Raw genomic sequence first — 21,895 nt, 5'->3', positions numbered from 1 at the left:
CTTGCAACTAACTAATGGCCATATGACCTGGACTAAGAAGGCTCAATGAAATTACCTTATATTAACAGTTTAGGACTAGGAAATGTAGGGCACATTAGGAAATTTTTGCTAGCATTCTCTACTGTATGTCTACATCTCCCTTTTTCTCCTTCGATTCAATCCAATGTTTCTTTTCTTTCCTTCCTTTTTTGTTTTTTCTCTTCTCTTTTTTCTTCTCTCCTCCTTTATATCATTCTTTTCTATTTTTTCATTTCCCTCTTTAATCCTTTCTTCTTTTCCTCTTGTTAATCTCTTAAGCCTGCCAATGGAACCAAGTACCACCTACAAGTGTTACTTAATGCCACTGGTGGTACTGTAACCTATGCTGATTCTGTCCATGTGCCAATAACTTGGTAGATTGGAAGGAGGTGAAAAAATTCAGAGTTCTAACTATGGTCCAGCCACTGGATGTTCCTTGGTTGAATTTCTGTTAATTAAAGGTAACTGAACTCACCCAGGAATGGACTATGGCATCAAGGACACTGTCCCATGTCCCCTCTACCTCCTCCCCACCTTGCTCCCAGTCACTATTTGGGCTTTCTCTCCTCTCCCTCTTTTGGATCCCTCAGTCTTCTACCTTCCCTGATCCACTGTCTCCTTTCCTATTCCTATCCAGTCTCCATTTGTCACCTTGCCCTAGGGCTGTTTCAATTGTGGGGCAGCAGAACTTTCAGTGTCAGGGTGGAGGGAGAAGTTTGAGTGAGGGCAAACTCCAAGGGTGATCATCCCTCATTGCTAAGGTTGGCTTCTCTGACCCCAGCACAAGAATTAGCACCATCTCCAGTCCTTGCCCAACTTTTTACCCATACCCCTAATCCAGTTTTCAATTCAGCCCCTTTTCCCAACTTCTATCACAAAATGATCAGCATACTCTGGATCATTTTTTTCTAAGAGAAATAAGAAAGATGAGCAGTGGATAAGAATGGGATAAGAGTAAACCTTGGTATAAAGTGTCTTTTTAAATTTATTGTCAGCAATAAAAATAATTTAAAAACCTCAAAAGGGCCATGGGATTAGAAGGTTCCATTCCACAAAGGGAAGGACAGAAAATCTGGTCAGATGCAAAAAAGTGGGTGCAGTGGAAAGAGAACCATTCAGGGTAATCTGTGGGATCTCCACTCCCTCAAGAAAAAAAATATCCATACTGAATAAGACCAATAGCTGATTGATCCAATCTCATGCTCTCCCTCTCAGAGTGGCACTAGAGTAACATTAGTGAGAAGACCTGGTTGTCCTGCATGATCTCATTATCGATAGTTTAGGAGAGCTCTTAACCACATTGTTGGTCTACCTATTATGGATCTATCACCAATGAATTTCTATTGAATCTATAATATAGATGTAATATTGTCTTGGCACAACAAATTCAATGAATTTTCTATCTACTGTACAGAGCAGCCCTTCAAAAAATCATAGAATCATAGACATGTAGCTAAAAGTGAGCCTGAAGGTTATCTAGTTCAACCACTTCATTTTACAGATAGGGAAACTGAGGCTTAGAAAAGTTAAGCGACTTGCCCAAGATCACACAGGTAGCAAAGGAGTAGAATCAAGACTTCATTATTTTATTTATCCCAAATTTTCCTCTATTTTTGTTCTAATATTTTTAGTTTTTTTGTTCATGATAGAGATTTGCATATTTCTGCATGTTGTCCTGAGCTCATTTGAAACGTGCTATATAAATGCACAGCATTGTATTTTTCAATTAAAGTTCTACAGAATTTTGAAACGTGTTGGATTTGAAATCAGGTCTGAATCCTGGCTCTGACACTTCCTAACTACATATGACTTTGGGCAAGTAATTTAACCTTTCAGTTTGCTAGTCTGTAAAATGGGGATAATAATATTTAGACTTCACAGTGTTCTTATGAGGAAAGCACTTTGTAAAGATGAAAGATTTAGATGTAAATTGTTACTATTATCAACTGCCCCCAAAGAAAGAGGAGGCAGGGTAAGTGTAAGGAAGGAGTAGCTTCTTCATTGGGACAACTATTTTCATGACGTTTAGGAATTTAAAGGAATTCACTCTGTTTCTACTGAGGCTTTTTTTTTTCCACCTTACTAAGTCTACTTCAAGTCATGGGGAAAAAAATAATGTTAACATGGCAAAGGAAATCACTGAGCAGCATTTTCTCCAAGAACAGAAGGAATTCTTGGTCTATGGATATTTCCATGCGTACACATATGCCTATGAATTTGCAGTGCCTTGTTTCACACTAGATAAAGAAAGTCAGTCTCAAGTGGGCAGCAGGAGATGCCACAGCTGCTTTCCCAGATTCTCTGCACCAACCCACCTCCTACACTAAATGCTGTGCTGTTTTGGTACCCTTAATGCTGTATCATATAGGGTTTTTACAAAGTCAGTTTCTAGAGTGTGGGTCATATCAATGGCATTGACTACTATTTTTTCCTGTTCATCTTATGCAGAGCTCAGGGAAAAGAATCAGTGTAAACCTTTTTTAATTATGCACATGGACACTAATGAAACATGCAAAAATGGTCGGACACCAATGAAACACATAAAAATGGTCAGCCAGCCCTTCAGCTGTTTAGTTTTCCATCAGCCATATCTGGTGATAATGGATCATAGATTTAAGACTAATAAAGATTCATTCCAGATCAGAGGCAATCTTTTCCAACCTCTTAATGTTGCAAATGAAGAAACCAGGGCTATCAGAGGTTAAATGATTTATCTAATATGACAAAAGAAATGTGAGTCAGAGTGAGAGTCTGAATTAAAGTTCTCTGGTTCCCCAGCCACTGCTCTCTCCAGTACATCCTAAAGTGAAAAGCTAACAACTGCCGATGGCTATGGGACTCTCCAACCTGAACACAGCCCCCTCAACCCAGACTCTACTTTCCCTTCCACTTTCTGGGACAATTTGGTGATGCCATAACAACTAACTACTTTTTCCTTAGACTCCTTCCTTTTTTAAGCCTCAATCTAAACTTCTTCTGTCCTGTATAAACTCATTTATAGTATGAGTATGAGCTGAGAAACACATAAATGCTTGAAATACCCTTTTGGCCATTTAGCTCCTGAGTGATCTCAGGTTCATCGCTAAGAAACAGCCTAGAATAGGTAGAATCAGGGGTTTGATGGAACCAGTTGGAACTGGCAAGAGTTAATTATTAAATTTTCAGTATGAGCATTAACACCTTAGAAATCAGCAAATGCTATGAACCAGGGCTTGATTTGGGAGTGATTTTCCATTTCCTTCTCCAGCTCATATTACAGATGAGAAAACAGGCAAACAGGATTTAAGTGACTTGCCCAGGATCACAGTTAGTGTCTGAGGTTAGATTTGAACTCAGGAGGATCATCTTCCTGATTCCATGTCCACCACTTTATCCACTGTGCCACTTAGCTTTCCATCTCCAAAGAACCAGTTGTTAAACATTTATCAACATAATTGTTCCTGGGTGGAACAACCTATCAGAGATCCAGGAGTTATAATGAACCAGCTTTACAAAATTAATTGGTTGGGGGCAGCACAAGGAGAACCTTACATAAAACAAAAAGATGAAGACAGCTACCTTATATTAAAATATATATATATATATATATATATATATATATATAATTCTAACTACTGACTAGTTTTAGGCTTGGCACTGTGTCTAAATTAAAATTGTCCTTCCTTAGTACTACTTCTATTGGTGGTGGTGGTGGTGGTAGTAGTAGTAGTAGTAGTAGTAGTGGTAGTAGTAATAGCAGCAGAAGCAGCAGCAGGGCTTGTTCACATTTCTGTAGTTCTTAAAAGTTTATAAAGTGCTTTCCTCAGACTGGCCTTGTGAGGTAGCTAGTACAAACATTATACCTCTTTTACAAAGTGAGAAGCAGAGGTTCAAAGGAGTTAAGTGACTTTTCTAGGGTAATCTTAGCAGAAAGAGTTATTACATTATTACTCAACATCATGCTGTACCTTTCATTAGTTTCTAATTATATTCTGAGACTATTTATTTTCTCTCAATTACCTTAGGAGAAATATATTGCTATTGTTAGCCCCATTTTACAGATGAAATTGAGGCATGAAAGAATGACTAAATGACCTAGTACAAGGTCACACAGCAATGCAGAGGTTATACTGGGATTACAAGTCATATCTTATTAGACATTCCAATTGAGTACTTTAGCTCAGTACCTTCCCTGATCCAGGCTGTGAATCTACTCTGCATACTGCTATCTTCTGAGGTATGTCTGACACATAAAAACAAACAAGCAAACCAATAAATGGAGTGGGAGAATCTCTAAGGGACATATGGCCTTCATTTGGCAAAACACAAACACAGATAGTGTGGTATGGAGTAAATTGCACTGGATTCTTAAGAGTTGGAAGACTTGAATGCCACTTATAGTTGTGTCATGGGCAAGGCACTTGGCATCTATGAACTTCATATTCCTCATCTATAAAATGAGTTATTTCCTACCTGTACAATACATGATTCTAGGTTAGGGAGGAGAAGGGCTTGGTTTGGTATACAGATTTATGAGTTGGAATATTTCTTCCCATCTGATAATGTGTAGTATTTGACACGGGTGATGAATGATGATAGCTGGAGATGAAGAAGAAAACCCCCCCAAGCATCTTTGGATTACGGATATCTTTGATTCTATTTTCTATAATCAGCATATGCCATATGCAGATATGCATGCACAAAATATAATTGTATAAATATCCTTCCTTAAGGGCTTTGCTGAAAAATTCCAAATAAATAGATTGAACTACTGAATATCTGCCAAGAACAATGAAAAAATCAAAGAGGGAAAGAGCCCTGTCCAATCAGCAGTGAGTTATCAGGGTAGTCCACACCACTGACTTGTTTGTACAGGAACCAGGCTATGCAGCCTGAACGAACCTGCTTGGAAAACAAAGCCCCAGACTTACACTGCAACCATTTTGAGAAAAGCAAGGAGGCTGGTGATTGCCCACCTGGGGTCTCCATGGGGGCACATAGACAAGAAGAGTGTGGCCCTCAAGGGGATAGGTAGAGAATGAAGATAGAAAAACTATGGACTAAAGCTATGGGGGGGAGGGGTTAATGGGTAAAGAAATCTATATCAAAAAGACAGCATATGAAAGAAGTTGGGGGAGAGTTATATACATGAGTACACGAGTGATGTATGCTTGCATGTGAGTGGGAGAGAGAAGGAGGAAGAAGAGAGGACAGAGAAAGAGAAAGAGAGAGAAGGAGAGGAGAGAAAGGGAAAATTCCTTTCCACTTGATAAGACTCTTGCATAATTATGTAATGCATGTAACATATTTTCATGATGAAAAATAGTAAGTATGATTCTATTAGAATTTAAATAGTTTTTTTCATGGAACCTATATAGGCCTGGGGGTGGGGTGGGGAGGGATAGTGAATTCATTAATGTGCAAATGACGAACAAATGACTGCAAAGTGCTTGGAAATAGATGAAGATAGGCAGACATGACTGAGGGATACAGATGGATCTCTCTCCTAAACTAAAAGATAAGTAGTGACTACATCTGCTTAGGTCAAACCTCTCCCTTCTGATTCTTAGTGGCAAATATCCTGTAATCCTAGAAGAGAGAAAAGACTTCAATAGTTACTTCTTTCATTCCCACCCCTTTCACTACTGGCCTCCTGAGAGTGCAGTCATGTGCACTAATGGTAGAATTATGGGACTACACTGTAGGATGCACAATCATCAGAAGGCAGAAGAATACAGTGGATGATGTTCAGTGGGTTTGAAAGAACAAGGAAAAAGAAATATTTTTTTTTGTGTGAGTGCACACGATTGAAAGACTATAGGTCTGGAAGTTTATGTAGCTCAATTGCCTGCAGGTTAAATAGACTTTGTTCTACTCAGCCAATTATAATTCTACAAAATGGTACATTACAAAACAAACAGCTATTATGCACTAACCTTGATGGCATTTTTTTTAAGGACAGCAATAACATATTCATTTAAGAACTGAAAAAAGCCAAACCTGGATTTACCACTAACCAGCTATCTAACCTCACATAAGTCAGTTCCCCTCTCTGGGCCTCAGTTTCCTCATCTGTAAAATAAAAAGTTTGGACTAGATAACTTCTGAGGTCCCTTTCAGCTCTGATAGTCTATGATTTTACAAAACCATAGAGGTGAATTTAGAGATATGATCACACTGAAAATCAGGATAACCACGTCATGGTGAATACATAAGTTTTCCAATTTCTAAGTTGGTTCCCTAAGTATTATTCTGTCTCTTAGGCAAAACGGATTTTATAAGATAAGTATAAACATGTTTTGAATTTCTAATATTAAGACATGCCCTTTCTTAGCTAAAGAGGCTTGCTAAAACTATCTTGGTTTTAGAAATACTAGTTTGTTGAGTGGAAAATATGTCCAGGCAAAGTGAAACATTGACAATACATGTATCTCAGAATGTAAATTAATAAATGTTTTAAAAAGGGCCATCTTCCAGTATAGCAGGATTGACTTGCCTCTAACATCTAACAATTTTTTTTTTTGTTAAACAGCCTAGAGTAGCTACTTCAGAATGCTGTTTTTTAAATAGTGTTTCATACTGTTAAAGGGCAAAAAGTTCTAAAGTTTCCCAGAAAGTTATCTTACAAATGCTCCTAAGAAGACTGGAATAAATTTTAGGAAATGGGGAAAAAAGCCAGAGATCATTTCAACACGCATTATAGGAATGCCAGTCCAACTCATTCATGAACAAAACACTGAGCTGGGAACTTTTCAAATTTCTAATTCACTTATAATCAGTCACTGAAAGTCCTATAGTTAACTAGTGTATTATGTTACATGGCAGCTGGTTTTGGAGATGTGGAAAGCTGGAGGTAAAGAATGGCCCTATCTCTTTCGCAAAGAAGAAAAAAAATCCTGTCATTTCCCCCAGCAGCATGAAACCTTGCATATCTGACATTATATGATAACGCTCTCAAAATGAAACTCTAGAAGTACATAAAAGGCTCTAGAAGCAGGCAAAGATTCCAAAATGAAACCACAGAGGGCAGATTAAAAACAAAACTCACTGCTCCTCATGGTCACAGCACCCAGTGTTTTATTTTACCGTAATATATAATCTCACAAAGAAATCTAATGCACACCTAAGGTTATTGAACAGTTGAACAGAATACATAGGACAAAGGACTGATGGGAGAATCCTCTCTGGTTAGCCTGGCAGAGGAATAGACAGGTTAGGAGATTTCGTTTTTAAGCATGCAAGGGAAGGGAAAGCCTCAGGTGAAGTGATGACTAAAGTCTGGAGATCTATGGGTAGGTTACCAGTAAGCCAGAGATGGATGCTCCTTCAGTGCTTGGGTGGGGAGTGCTGGCAGTTTCTTCAAATCGCTCCTTACAATTTCATTGCTGAAAAAGAGATGAGAAACAATGCAAAGAAACAGGATCAGACTCTGAAAAAACAACCTCGAAAATGATATATGTACCCTGCCCCAGTTGCCTGCCCCAGAGATTCTACCTACATCTACTAACTTTTACTGAGAAGTGGTGAGAACTCTATTTATCATCCAGAACTTTTCTTTGAAAACAACAACAACTATCTTCACACAACCCACAGACACATAAACACACCCAGAGTAGAACAGCTTTTACTTCCACTGCAAAAACCACAGCAGAGTTCTTACAGGCAGAAATCCTATTGTATTTGGAGTGCAGTAGGACAGAATGAATACTCTAAATGGCTCTGGATGAGGGAAGATGAGGAGAAGTGAAGAGAGACAGAGCGAGAGCAGAGGCTGTATGCAGCAGGGGCAGGGGTGGTGACAGAAAGGCTAGCAGGGGGAAATGTATACCTTTGTTAATGTTTTTCCATGAGATTTTCAGGGCTCTAAGAAGCTGGTAACTAAGTTATGCTTTCCTTATGACCCCATACAACATCAGATCTGTTTTCTGGGAATGACTATATGCTGAAAATAATTGTCTAAGCCACTACGTACACTAAAATATTGATAGCAGCCCTTTTGTGATAGCAAATAATTGGAAATAATATACTCATCAATTGGGAATTAGCTAAAAAATTGTGCTATGTGAATGTAATGGAATAACCCTGTGTTATAAGAAATAAAGAATACAATGAATATGGAGAAGTTTGGAAAGATTTACATGATCTGATGAAGAGTAAAGTAAGCAGAGCCAGGAAAATAATATACATAACGATCACATCATCCACAAAGCAATCAAAAACTAATGTTGCAAAATTACAAAGAACAAGTATTGCTCCGAAAAAAGGGAGATAAGACACCCCCACCATACTTCTTTTCAGACATATGGTACATTGTACATCATTTTAGACTTTTAAAAGATGTATTGATTAGTTTAATGTTTTCTCTCTGGCTTTTTTTCTTTATATTTATTATCTGGGATGGTCTCTGAGACAGGGAGAGGGGAAAGTATATTGAGAGAAATTTTAGTGATGTAAAGAAAACCCTGCAAATACATCAATAACATTAAAAAAAAAACCCTCATCTTCCAACACACAGATCACACAAATTCTGTTTTTGTTGAGGTCCAAAGACTACTTGAAAGGTATAGGGCAGATGCTCAGATTCTTTCACAACTACTGAAACCTGTTTGGTGAGGAAGTACAGGAGTACTAAGTGTATTATCTTGGGAATAGAAATTCTTTATCCTTGGAAGAGCCTCATTGCCTAACACAGGAGGGGAGTCTCCTCTCCTAGAATGCTACCAGTCCCCACTGGATTTATGAGGGGAGCACAGATAGCTCTTTGGTCCTAGGTGAAATAAATTTCCCTTTTTATTTCTGTCTCTTTTGAAGAAGTGAATCTTCTCTTTGCTAAGGCAAACACATGCCTCATCCAATTCTGTCTTCTCCGATGGATTGCCCCCTTTATCACCCCTACTCTCTCTCTATCCAATGGCTCATTTCCTGCTGTCTATAAACATATCTGTCTCCACCATTGTAAAATGCCCTTGCTTGACCCCACCATTCCTGCTGTCTACAGACCTACATCTCTTATCTCCATTTTTAGCTAAATTTCTTGAGAAAAATCTGCACGATTGGTACATGCACTTTCTCTTCTCTCACTCAATCCTTTGCAGTTGGTCTTCTCATCTTCTCATCTGATGGCAACTGTTCTTTCCAAAGTCAACAATGACATTTAATTGCAAATCTAATGACTTTTTCTCAATCCTCGTTCTTCTTGATCTCTCTGCAAACTCTGACACTGTTGATCACCCTCTTTTCCCTCTAGGTTTTCTAGACTGTTCTGTTTGGTTCTCCTCTTACCTGTCTAACCACGTCTCTGTCTCTCTTGTTTGTTTTTCATCCAAGTTATGACTACTAACCATGGGTGTATCCCAAGGCTTTGTTCTGAACACTTCTCTTCTCCTACTATACCAGAGGTTCTTAAGCTGGGGTCCACAGAATCAAGAGGTTCATGAATAGATTTCAGGAGGTCCATGAACATGGATGGAAAAAATTACATGATCATAGGACCATAAATCTAGAGTTAGAAGAGACCTCAGAGGTCATCTGGTCAAAAAACTGATGCCTATGGAGGTTGAATAATTTATCCAAGGTCATATAAGTATCAGAGACAGAATTCGAATTCAGGACCTTTGGTTCCAAAGCCAATGCTCATCCCACTATACCACACTGGTGGACGTGGAAACTGTCTACCAAAAAGGTAGTTAAGGCTACTAGAGTTGTTTTGGGGTCTGTGAGCCTGAGGCTTGAAGTGATGGACAAGAAGGAAATAGTCCATTTCTCATTTTCTAAGACACTGAGTCTCTACTATCTAATATGGAATATTCTATAAAAAAGGACTTATCAATCATTGAATCCTGGCCCTACCATATACTCCCTGTTGGGCAAGTGATTTTGCCTCTTAAGGTTTTATTTTTCTCATCTGTAAAATGGTGGTAATGGTGGTGAGTAGGTTGGATTAGATGCCTTTGAAGGCCTCTTCCAATTGTCAGTCCTATGTTACTATGAATCGTCTCCCCTCAAATGTATACTAGGGGCAGTCATGTGCTGGTAAATGTTTAATAACTTGCTCTGCAGAGGAAAAAATGTATACTGTACATGATACACTTTTAAGTTTAATCTGCATTATTAGCATTTTCTCCATCATGTTCTTAAGTTCAGACCAGAGGTATGCACACACTGTGCATGTGGCCCACAACATTCCCAGGGCAGAACCAGATTCAACAAAATACTAAAATGATCCCTATTTTGAGATGTAAATATTCACAGTGAAATTTATCGGTCAGCTCTTGCAAGTAGCCTTAACTGTGGGCCTTTATGTACATGCACTGTATTAAATTATATAATACAATCCCATCCTCATAGAGTTTATAATCTAGTTGGGGGAAGATTGGATACACACACACACACACACACACACACACACACACACACACACAAACACACAAAAGTAAGAGTCCAAAATGACTCTTGGCCATTGGGTCAGATGATTGGTGCAGACAACACATGAAAAGAAACTTGGAGGAACAAAAAAAAAATCATTATGGGTGGGGAATTAAGCAAGTTCTCAAAGACAGGTAAGACTGAAATAGCTGGAGAGAAGTGGAAAAGCAGTCTTGGTGAAGGAAATGCTATGACTTTAGGTGTTTACAAAGCAATGCTCAAGGTGTGTTTTAGGGGCACACCTTGGACAGCTCAATCTGCCTGATTCAGAGGGGATGTTTATGGACAGTTAAAACACAAACTTGAAATAGTAAGGAGAAAGAAGATTATGGAGATTTGGACTTTTATAGGCAAAGAGGAGTCACTGAAGATTTTTAAGCAGTATCTATTATGATAAAAGATCAATCCAACAATGATGTGCAGGAAGGATTCAGCCTCTGAGGATGGTTCAGAAACCATTGTAAACAGGACCCAGATTACATTTTTTTCTCCAAGTGTCAGGATATGTTAGAGGATCAATTGGGAGGCCCTTTGAGAGAGTCAAGAAGACTTAGTTTGGCATTTACTCACAATCATTACACCTAAAGTGTGTTTGGGGAAGGAGAAACAGCGGAAAGGATCTTCTTACCTACCAAACACCTAATTTGTTGGCAAACATGTTTTCCTGGTGACAGTCACATATTTGACATCCTTGCTTAAGCTCTCAGCAGGTTCACTAGTTATCCCCCAGGGTAAGGTTGCATAGAAAAATATACTTCCACCCCCCCCAAATCACCGAAGCGTGAAGCCAGTTCAATCCATTAAAATCTGAAAAAGGTCCATGACATTTAATCTTTCCCAAAGGATAAACATGAAGTAAATGTTATATTTACCCTTGTCTAGCTCATAAACATCTGCATTAACTAAAGGAAGTTTTTAGTTCCACCAAATAACCTGGACCAAGTGCATTGTGGCTGAAAACCAGGAGAGACTGGTACAAATGAATGAGCTTTATTCCCAAAGACCAATGTATGTACAGATCAATAAGCATATCAAAATAGCCTTCTGGTTTTTTTTTTTATCACTAAAAAACAATGCTTTCCAAAACAAACTCTAAGGATGTATAAAAATATTTTAACAATTTTTTTTTGTGGTAGAAAAGATTTGGAAACTGAGGGGGGTGTCCATAAATTGAGGAGTGGCTGAACAAGTATATAAATGTCATGGAATTCTATTGTGCTGAAAGAAATGATGAAGGTGCTATTTCAGGAAAACTTATATGAACTGATCGAGAGTGACTGAAGTGAGTAGAACCAGGAGAACAATAACACCAATATTCTAATGACAGACAACTTTGAAAGGCTTGGGAACTCTGAAAAGTGTAATGACCACCTATAATTCCAGAGGGCTGATAATGAAATATGCTACCCACATCTTGAGAGAGAGAGGTGAAGCAGTCAAACTTCAAAATGAAACATTTATTTTGGACATGGCCAATGTGGAAAAATTTGTTTTGCTTGACAATACATCTTTATAACAGGTATTTTATTTTTCTTTAATTCTCAAGCTGGGGAAGGGTGGGAGGAAAAAAATGTAGATTTTTGCTGATGGAAAAAATAAAATTTACTTTTTAAAAAGAAAAAAAGAAATAATACTTTCTACTTTGACATAGTTTGAGAGTTGGAAGGGACCTTAGATCATTCGAAGAGGACCAATGGCATGTAATATAACCCCTTCATTTTACAGATTGAGGAAAGTGGGGCACAGAGAAGTTTAAATGACTTGTCCAAGGTCACAGAGACAAAATTCAAACTCATGATTCAACACTACAGAGTTCAGTGCCCTCAATCACCAGCACATTTCTAAATCTTTTTAAGTAACTCACTCTCATCATGAACACTTTTAGTGAATGTTCCATATGCAGTATGGAACAGTATAGTGAGGTTGTTAAGGTGACAGTAAAATCCCATTTTTATGTTCAACACACTGTATATGACACTTCTAAAATAATGCCACCACAATTTTATTTTTATCATTTATGTTATCTATATCTCTAATTTACTGTTTTACTGTCTTTTTGGAGGAGTATTATCTGATTTCTGTTGCCCTCTAAATGCCATGGGAAATCACAGGAATAGCTTAGGAGAGAATTTACAGTTTCCAAAAACTGAACTTAAAAGGAACTTTGCCAAATATTTTTGGAAATGTAGCCAAAGGCTCCAAAGGGCAGGTAACAGCAGGCAAATGCCAGGTGAAAAAGGTCAGCAGAATTCAAAATGTGCTTGTTCTCAATTGGAGAAAAAGTAAACATCCTATCAGGACAAAACTCTCAGAAAAACCAGAGCTGCCTATGATTAAAAGGAGGAAGAGTATATGCTGAGGTGATCTTCCTAAAACGGGTTTCCTCACTAGTACAAAAAAGTTAACTAAACTCAAAAAGCTACAGTGACATCATGTGATGGGCTAATCTAGGGACACATCAACAATATAAAATATTTAAATGTGTTTTTGGCCAAGTTAACCTAACTGAACTATGTATGCTTAGTTTTGTTGAAGGCTAGGTAATTATTAAATGAACTAAAATTTCATAATGAGAAAACATGATTATCATTCTTTTCACCAGCCCAGTGAGGTGGTCATTGTAGTAGAAGGAGTCACCAAGCAGGATTGTAGAATTTGTATCTCCAGATCCCTAAAAGGCACACGTGGTTAGCCATCTATTTTAGATGACTAAAGTAAAAATTACTGTACACCAGGCAAAAGTGGATATGAGGTGACATTTTGAGGACTTCTCCAAAGCTATGATTTTATGTCAAATCATTGTCGTCAGTGAGAAGAATGACAATTAAGCATTTTTATGAATTGTGCTTCATCATTACAAAGGCTAAGCATTCGTTTACTTTAAATTTTTGCTGTGATCAAAACTTTGTACAATAAAATGGGTTTACTTAGTCCTCTTTTCTGGGGTAAACTATAAAACATGTGAAACCCAAATATACTTGTGCAACACCCTTCCCCAAGAATTTTACTAAAAAAGACAAAAAAAACTGTGTAATTATCCAAAGCAAGAAAAAGATATGAGAGGCAGCAACTGCCTCTTGGAGTAAGGAAGAAATGGTTGATGTCCACCCAGATGTGTATCAGCTGTGTAAGGCAAAGCATGCCATTTAAACTCCCACTGCTCTTAGACAGTCCATCAGACTTTAAGTTGCAAAATGGAGACAGATTGATATTATTAGTAGGAGGATGCAATGTTTTGAAATAACAACAACAAAACTAAAAAAAGAGATGAACTAGAAACAATTCAAGACTTTTCTATTTATTAGCCCTGCAGTTTAGGCAGGTTAGTGTATTATAGAGAGCAAGACTATGAGAATTTTCTCCAATTTCTTCCTTTAGACTAGAGAGGTTTTTCATCTTTTTGTTTTGTTTTGTTCTGTTTCATGGATCCCTTTGGCATGTGACAAAGCCTAGGGACCCCTAGGTTTTAAATTCATAAAATCAAATAGAGAGAATTACAAAGGAAACCAAATCTATTGAAATACAGTTATCAAAATATTAAAAAAAAAACCACCTCCCAGTTTGACCATTTCCTTGTTTAAGAAACCGTGCTTAAGAGGCATCAAAGTTGGTGTAGCGGGAAAAGTATTGGCCTAGGAAGAGGTTTGTGTTCTAATCATGCCTTTGCAACCAACTAACAATGTAACCTTGGGTCAAAAACAACCCTCCTACTTAAAACTCAGTTTCATTTTCTTTAAAATGAAGGGATTGGATGAGATCATTTATCATTTGCAAGATGCTTGCACTTCTGCCATAATTCTGACGCCCCCCCCCCCCTTGGGTATCATTATTCCTGTCCCCCACCTTGGACTCTACCCCTGGGAAATTGGATTCTAGCAAGTGAGGTTTCTATACCACCTCTCCACTTCCCACTTTTGAGCATCCCCTTATATGTTGTCTTCACCATTAGAATGGAAGCACCTTGAGGGCAGGGACAGTCTTGTTTACTTGTTTCCTGCACTTGTATCCCCAGCACTTAGCTTAGTGCATGGAACATAGTAGTTAACTGTCTATCTAAATGCATTATCTGTCTATCTAAAGGTGTGAACTTAATGTAACATCTATATGTTGACTTTACAGCATAAACTTCTGAGGGTTTTTTTTTAGGTGAAAGATACAACGTCAATTTAGCAACTCTAAAATTATAGAATTACATAATGAACAAGAGTGAAGGCTACAGTCGTTTCCCTCTTTTGGTATTGTTCTTATACATTTAGAAGTACACACCCTATGAATATACCCTACAATAAACTCTTCCCTCCATTCTAAGGATGTGAAACTCTGCTGTTACAAAACTTAAAACTACATACAATGTTGTTCTATGTGTGAACCAAAGATTCTGTAGCAATTTAGAATGCTAACTTCCTTATTTAAATTTTGTTTCAAATTCTTGCAGATTCTGTTCCTCTGAAGAGGTCTTACCAGGTTTCAGCTGTTCCTAAATTATCTTTGATCCTCAAGGTCTTTAAAGTTATCTGCAAAGTGTAGTGGGCAAAATTCCTCCCCTCTGAGTTAGACAAAATAAGTATCAGATCATTTCAAAATTTCCCTAAGCAATTTTCTTTGGGGTTGAGAATAGGTTTGTGATATTTCGCTTTTAAAGGATTCTTGACGCTCTTCCTCTCCTCCCCCCACCCCCCCATCAAATTTCCCAGCAAGCAAAAATCGAAATTTTCATACTAATAGCTAATGGCAACTTACTTCAGTTTCATGACAAACCTTCCACAACCTGGACATCACTGTCTAGCTATTCCTACTAATTATCCCAGGAGCTCAGAAAATTTACTAACTTTCTATTAATTCTAATGATAGTAATAGTTGTTGAATCTCATGGGGCCAATCACAAAAAGAAAGAAAGAAAGAAAATAAGTCTCAAATGATCAAACAGTATAATGATTATTTGAAATTGACTTAACTTAGAGATTGTGAAGAGAAGACATTTATGTAAGTTCAAAATAATGTCATTAGAGGGTAGGGCATCCTATGACCTTAAATGCACAGCTCATATGAACTTTCAATACTGTCTGTTGGAGGAACAGGAAAATAACTTCTGTCATCTTGCTTCAAATAATCATTTATACAACTATTTTTATTTTGGGGGGGGCAAGTATTTCAGAAGAAAACTAGCTCTTTGTCCTTCTGTTGTTAATTTTTGGTAATAGTTCACTTGTCACTATTTATTTATTTCATGACCTACTATACATTGTTTTGTGTAACTGAGAAGACTAAAATGGTACTTTATAGATTTTGAAAACTCCAGTCTATACTAAAACTACTTACAAGTGCTCTTAAAAAGAATGGGATATATTTTAGGAAATGAAAAAAAAAACACTAATGCTACTTCCAAAGACTTCATTCTCTTATCTTTCCAGGCTGGTGATAACACAGTCATATGATGTATTTGAGATAAAATATTAAAAGCTTTTCTTTTATCTGGAACAAGAATATAGTGTTTCAAAATTAAAAAAAAATAATGTAGTGTTTCTGGGTGTTAAGTAGACTTTTTCAGCTCATTTAAATGGACTGAGGCCCTACTCTGAAATTGAGATGATAATTAATTGCCCTTTGCTAATGAAGGCCATTATTTGTGTAATATATCATGTAGCAGGGCTGTGTGCTGGTAAACAACCAACTCCCTTGAAAAAAATGCAAGATACACTTCTAAGTATGATGTTTTATTAACATTTTCTCCATCACTTTCTTTAATCTAGACAATTAACAGATCAAGCCTAGTTTGTAATGTTCACCATTTCCAAGGTGTAAATGCTCAAGCTGAAATGTAACAATTGGGCTATCTTGATATAGTTTGAGCTAGCTCAATCACACCCTTGAGTACTGTTTTATTTCTAAAGATGTGAATTACTACAAAAAAAAATGAACACCTCTAGAAGCTGCAGGGAGAATTTAGGGCTTTCAGTCAATTGACACAATGACTGACATTTTAACCTCATTTCTGAGCTCTGATAATCACTCTCTTGATCTGCTTAGTCTGTACTTAGGAACAGATGTCTTAAAAAGCTGACCTCAAGTCTTCAAACCCTACTTCTCTTCTTTTTTGTTTCCATGATTTGCTGAAATGGTGATACTAACAGAGGTCAGGGTGCCCTTCCCCTCAGCATTCAACTTGTGAGTGCAAGATTACCATTTTGTAGCACATTGTCCCCTGGGTAATAAAAGTTCAGGCCAGAGATTCTAACATGTTATATTCCTTCAATGTATGTCTTCTGGTGCTATTTGCTAACTGATCCTAATCCATATTCCATACGTAGATTTCTGTTTTAGTGATTAAGTTCTATGGAACAAAACTATTTCCATGTCCCAGCAATGGTCGGAGGTAAGGTGGCTATGCTTTGCTGATCTGGTTTCAATAACTAGACCAACTCTCTCATACCAAGAAATCCCACATAACAGATGTGTTTCATCAGGCCCTGTGGATATAGGCATAAATCTCTGTAATGAAGACTTTACTGTTTTGATGTCTATGATTTATGTTTTACCAGTATTTGATGAAGGTGCAAGATACTTTTAAAAATATATTGACAGGTTTGGCATAAGGTTTATTGATGTTAAAGTCTATAGCAGGGTGAGGAACCTGAGGCCTTGAGGCCACGTGTGGCCCTCTAGGTCCTTGGGTGCGGTCTCTTGACTGAGTCCAAGTTTTACAGAACAAATCCTTTTATTAAGGGGATTTGTTCTGTGAAGTTTGGATTCAGTCAAAGGGCTGCACTTGAGGACCTAGAGGGCCATATGTGGCCTTGAGGCTGCAGGTTCCCTTCTCCTGGTCTATAGAATCTTAGCTCCCTGAGGGCAGGAACTTCCTCATATCTTTATTTTTATGGGTAGCAGTGGCTAGTGGGTAGAGAGAAGGTCTTGGGGTTAGGAAGACCTACTTCTGAGGCATGTTGTGTGTGTTGCCCTGGGAAAGTCTTAATTTCTTGGCTCTCCAGGCAAATTGCTAAAATGATAAATTACAGAAAAGTTGACAATCTACATTCAGCCTCTGCTTGAAGACTGTGTATGTGTGTGTGTGTGTGTGTGTGTGTAGTAGTGGGCCCCCAAATCTCCTGAGGCATTTATGCATTATTCTAAGAGAATATTCATAGCTAGGTGGCACACTGGATAGAGTGCTGGTCCTGGAGTCAGGAAGACTCATCTTCCTGAGTCCAAATCCAGCCTCAGATACTTACTAGCTATGTGACCCTGGGCAAGTCACTTAATATCTGTCTGCCTTGGTTTCCAAAACTGTAAAATGGGGAATAATAATAGCACCTACCTTCTGGGGTTATTGTGATGGTCAAGTGAAATATCTGTAAAGTACTTAACACAGTACCTGACACATGACAGGTATTTTAAAAATGCTTCTCTCTCTCTCTCCCCTTCTCCTCCTACCACGGAGCTTAACATGTTAGTTTTTTTTTTCTTTTTGGTTGCCATGTTACACTGTCGCTTCATACTGAATCGTTCATTGACAACCCCAGATCTTTTTCAGACAAAAGATTTTCTAGCCAAAGCATCCTCTACTTTGTATTTGTGAAACTGATTTTAAAAAAATCAAAAGGAAGACTTTAAATTTTTCCTATGAAATTTTATCTCCTTAGATGTGGTCCAATGTTCTGGACTGCGGAAATAAAATTTTGGACCCTGAATCTGTCATCCAATGGGTTAGTGATCTCTCCTAGCTTAGTGGTACCTGCACATTTGATAAAAATACCACTTATGCCTTTATTCAAGTAAATGAGAAAAACATTAAACAACCCTTTAGAGTAGAGTAAAACAACTTCCTAGAAATAATACCATGTTTTGTATTGTGTACATAGCAATGTGTCCTTTACAAAAGAATTCAGACACAACTAAGTAATTGTGACATCCTGTCAAGTTGTGTAAAATGAGATTTTTTTATTATAGTGTCTTTTTTTAGGGGCTTACTTTTCTGAAATTGTTTTAATTTTGATTTATTGAAGAAGGTAAAAGAAAATAAGATAAAATCCTCAAGATTTTTACATCTCTATGGTTTTTGGGAGAAATAAACTATGTATATGTCATCAACAGACTGAAAGATAAACCAATTAGTAAACTGTGACTTTTCTGATACCCCTAATGTTAATTAGCTCATTCAACTCCTTTGTTATAGTCATCTTTAATGAACACTGTTTCCATATGCTGGCATCCCAATTATGACTGCATATAAGGTTATCATCATCATCATTGATAATAATAATACCTTGTACTTATGTAGATTTTTAAGGTTTACAAAGCACTTCCTTTCTATTATCTAATTTGATCTTCACTGTAGCCCTATAAGTTAAGTACTACAAGAATTATTATCCAGATAAGCAAACTGAGGTACAGAGAGGTTACATGATTTGCCCGTGTTCATACAGTTTCTAAGTCGGATTGGAAGGTTGCTCTCTCCTAATCCCTTGACTAGTACTTTTTCCACTAATCATATTATCTTCTCTAATTAATAAAAGAACCAGTAGAATTGGGAATAGAAGCAATAAACATTTGCTGATGATCAATAGCCTCTAGTTCTGATACACAAACCAGAAAGTAAATGTGCATCTATTAAAAAGAAATAAAGGAGAAAATGTTGCATGTGGAAAGAATCATTTTCTGAACCTTTACCTAAGCCTTTTAAATTTACCTCTCATATTTAGAACTAAGATGGTATTTAAGTTAGTGTAATTATTTTTCTTTTCTTTACAGCGGTCTTATATTGTTCATAATGGAAACTTCTTTTCTTCCTCTGATGACTTGCTTATCCTTCTTTCTCAATAATGAAAATTCAGATTAGAATTTATACTATCTGGATAGAAAGGAGAGTTGAAAAATCATAAGCAGACAAATTTGCTAAACAAATATAGCCAAAGAGAAGAAACAGCCTTGCTTTGAGCTACTCATGAGGTTAAAAAGTAAGTTGAAATCTTATCTTTGGAAGGATGTTTCAGGCCTGCATCTAGTTTATGCCTCAGCAGAGCTGTTACTAGGAAATTTAGAACCAAGTGCAAATTCACTTTAAGTGGGAGAAAAGAGCAGATCTTTTTTGTCAACAGAGTTCCATTGTGATATAAAAAGAGCTGCCCATCCTCCAGATTCTAGTCCCCCATTCCATCACAGTCTATGATTTCTTACTCCTTCCTGCCCCTGCCCCCACAAAATTTCAATCTTCGGGAGGAGACAAGATGAGGCAGGCAGAGAGTGTTATGCTAGCTGGTGAAAGTGGGCCCTGGCAATGAGAATCCATAGTGCTGAGAATCTCAGATATGGTGGCCTGGGGCCACACACAGAAGTGGGGCTAGCAAAGGACTGAAAGTCACAAGGATGGACTACCATAGGAACAAATACTCCCTCACTGCACTGTTAACCCATTCAAGCTGTGGTTCTGTGTCTCATATATGCAAACTCTTGAAATTCTTCCTTCCTAAATAAGTAAACTAGTCCTAAAGTCATATGTGTAATGCATCTGATTCATAAGTATCCCATGGAAATTCAGAGAGCTATATATTACTTTGATGGATCTATGATCTCACCAATATATGCCTCCAACAGCACAGATTACACGCCACCCATACACCCATACACCCATACACCCATACACATACACCCATTACACGCCAAAATGTTACATGATCTAACGAGTCTCCCACTAGAAATTGGGTGGTCTTTTTGGGGGGATTTATAGATTAGTGTGTATGAGAATGTGTACACAGGATGAGAATGTTTGGATTTTGTCACCATAAATCAGTAGTAGTGGAATGCATGCTTCTCATAATCTTCCATCACCCTTTTCTGTAAGATTTTATAAACTAGCCTACATCACATTCTGGTGTTTTCTTGATTGCTGTTACTTGGCCAGGGGATCATTGGTTTGTAGCTTAGGCAATTTCTGGACTAATTTGGTCTCATGCTTGAGGTGATTGTTTTACATTGGATAGGAAATGGTGATAGTCTTTACTGATAGCTGTTCTTTTTAATCCATTTCCTCATTTTCAATGTCAATAGTTTGTTTAAATTGATAAGGTTGATATTGCTTAAATTGTATATATCACATGTATATCTATCTTCTCACTTTTATTCTTATGTCTAGCTTAGTATTGATTTTGATCCTTGTTCTAACAACAGAAAGCTGATTTAGAAATACCTTGCACGTGGTAACCAGTTATTTCCTTTCCACTAGAATTTAACAATTTCATTTTTTGCGATTTTTTTTTTTTTTTGGCATTCTCTTCCCTCAACCCCTTTTAAAAGAAAGTATAAATGATACAAATGCATCAGATTTCTTTATAGTTTATAAACATTTGGCCTCTTGTTTCTTGCACCTGAAGCATATTTTCCAACATGTATTCCTTGTCTTCTCCTATCATCCTAGCACCAAACCTTCCCTACCATCTTTGCATTGAAATCACTTATTATAATTTAATTTGGGGAGGGGCCTTGGAATTTCTCTATTTTCTGCAACAGATGTTGGTGTATAACCAACAATTATCATTGAGGAGATAAATATACTTTCTAGGACAACATAGAGCAGGCCTGCACAACATGTGACCCACAGGCTGCTTAAAGACCACCAAAAGATTTCAGGCAGCCTGCTGAAAAAAACGGGTTGCCACTGGGCAATCTCCTGTTTGTCACGTGACCTGCAGCAACCAATAATTGTCAGTCTGTCCCTAGTCTAATCTATCTGTGGCCTAAAGTTTACAAGTTGTGCAGGTCTAATGTAGAGGCTTTTCTAGTAAATTATCAATTCAAGTCAATCCTATATCATGAAAGAGTTAATTTTCTTTGTGGATATATGTACATTAACCTGGGAGGCTATTTGATTTCATGATAAAATAGAGGGAAGTCTTATAAATTGTGATAGAAAGAACTTTCTCCAAAGCTAATACATAATTTTGTTAACTATATTTTAAAGTAAAACACTGTATTGACAGGGCATCTCTCTTAGAAGAAAGCCACCTTGTTACATACTTCTAGAAACAATTGTTGCTTTTCATTAAGTCTAATTTTAGACTTATGCAGGGGGTCATGCATAAAATGAATTCTTAATGTAGATTCTAAACTGTAATCACCACAGGCATTAACAGGAGAGAGAAAGAAAGAGAAAGAGAGAGAGATCGATCTTAGGTTATTCTTAGAATATTAATTAACATTCTTAGATTAGAACCATAAAGAACCTAAGAGATCACCTATTCAAACTTCCTAATTTTTCAAAGGAAGAAACTGAGGCTCAGAGAGATTAAGCAGGTCAAGCCAAAAGTCACTTAGCAAGGTCACATAGCAAGTCAATGGCAGAGATGAAATTGGAACTTGGGTCTCTTTAGTTGAGTCTTCCTAAAAGTAGGCAAACCTTCATGAAGTATGAATTAAGTACATATTGCCAACTTTAGGCAATATAGGGGAAAGTTCTTTATTAATGATAATAATGATAAATTCT

At 37.3% G+C, this 21,895-nt stretch overlaps 1 protein-coding gene across 3 annotated transcripts in view; it reads right to left on the bottom strand.

Moving 5' to 3' along the window:
* The window catches only part of FRMD4A (FERM domain containing 4A), a 352,592-nt gene that overhangs the window by 101,588 nt on the left and 229,109 nt on the right, over positions 1-21,895 (bottom strand). For all 3 annotated transcript variants that reach the window (XM_027838551.1, XM_027838548.1, XM_027838550.1), the window contains exon 8: positions 7,299-7,382. In XM_027838551.1, coding sequence (XP_027694352.1) covers positions 7,299-7,382 — 84 coding nt within the window. The remainder of the gene's footprint in view (positions 1-7,298; positions 7,383-21,895) is intronic.

Source organism: Vombatus ursinus, unplaced genomic scaffold (genome assembly GCF_900497805.2).
Source record: "Vombatus ursinus unplaced genomic scaffold, bare-nosed wombat genome assembly UNPS02014830.1, whole genome shotgun sequence".
Lineage (NCBI taxonomy): Eukaryota > Metazoa > Chordata > Mammalia > Diprotodontia > Vombatidae > Vombatus > Vombatus ursinus.
Note: the sequence above shows the minus strand (reverse complement) of the source record. Positions and strands in the feature narration are given on the sequence as shown.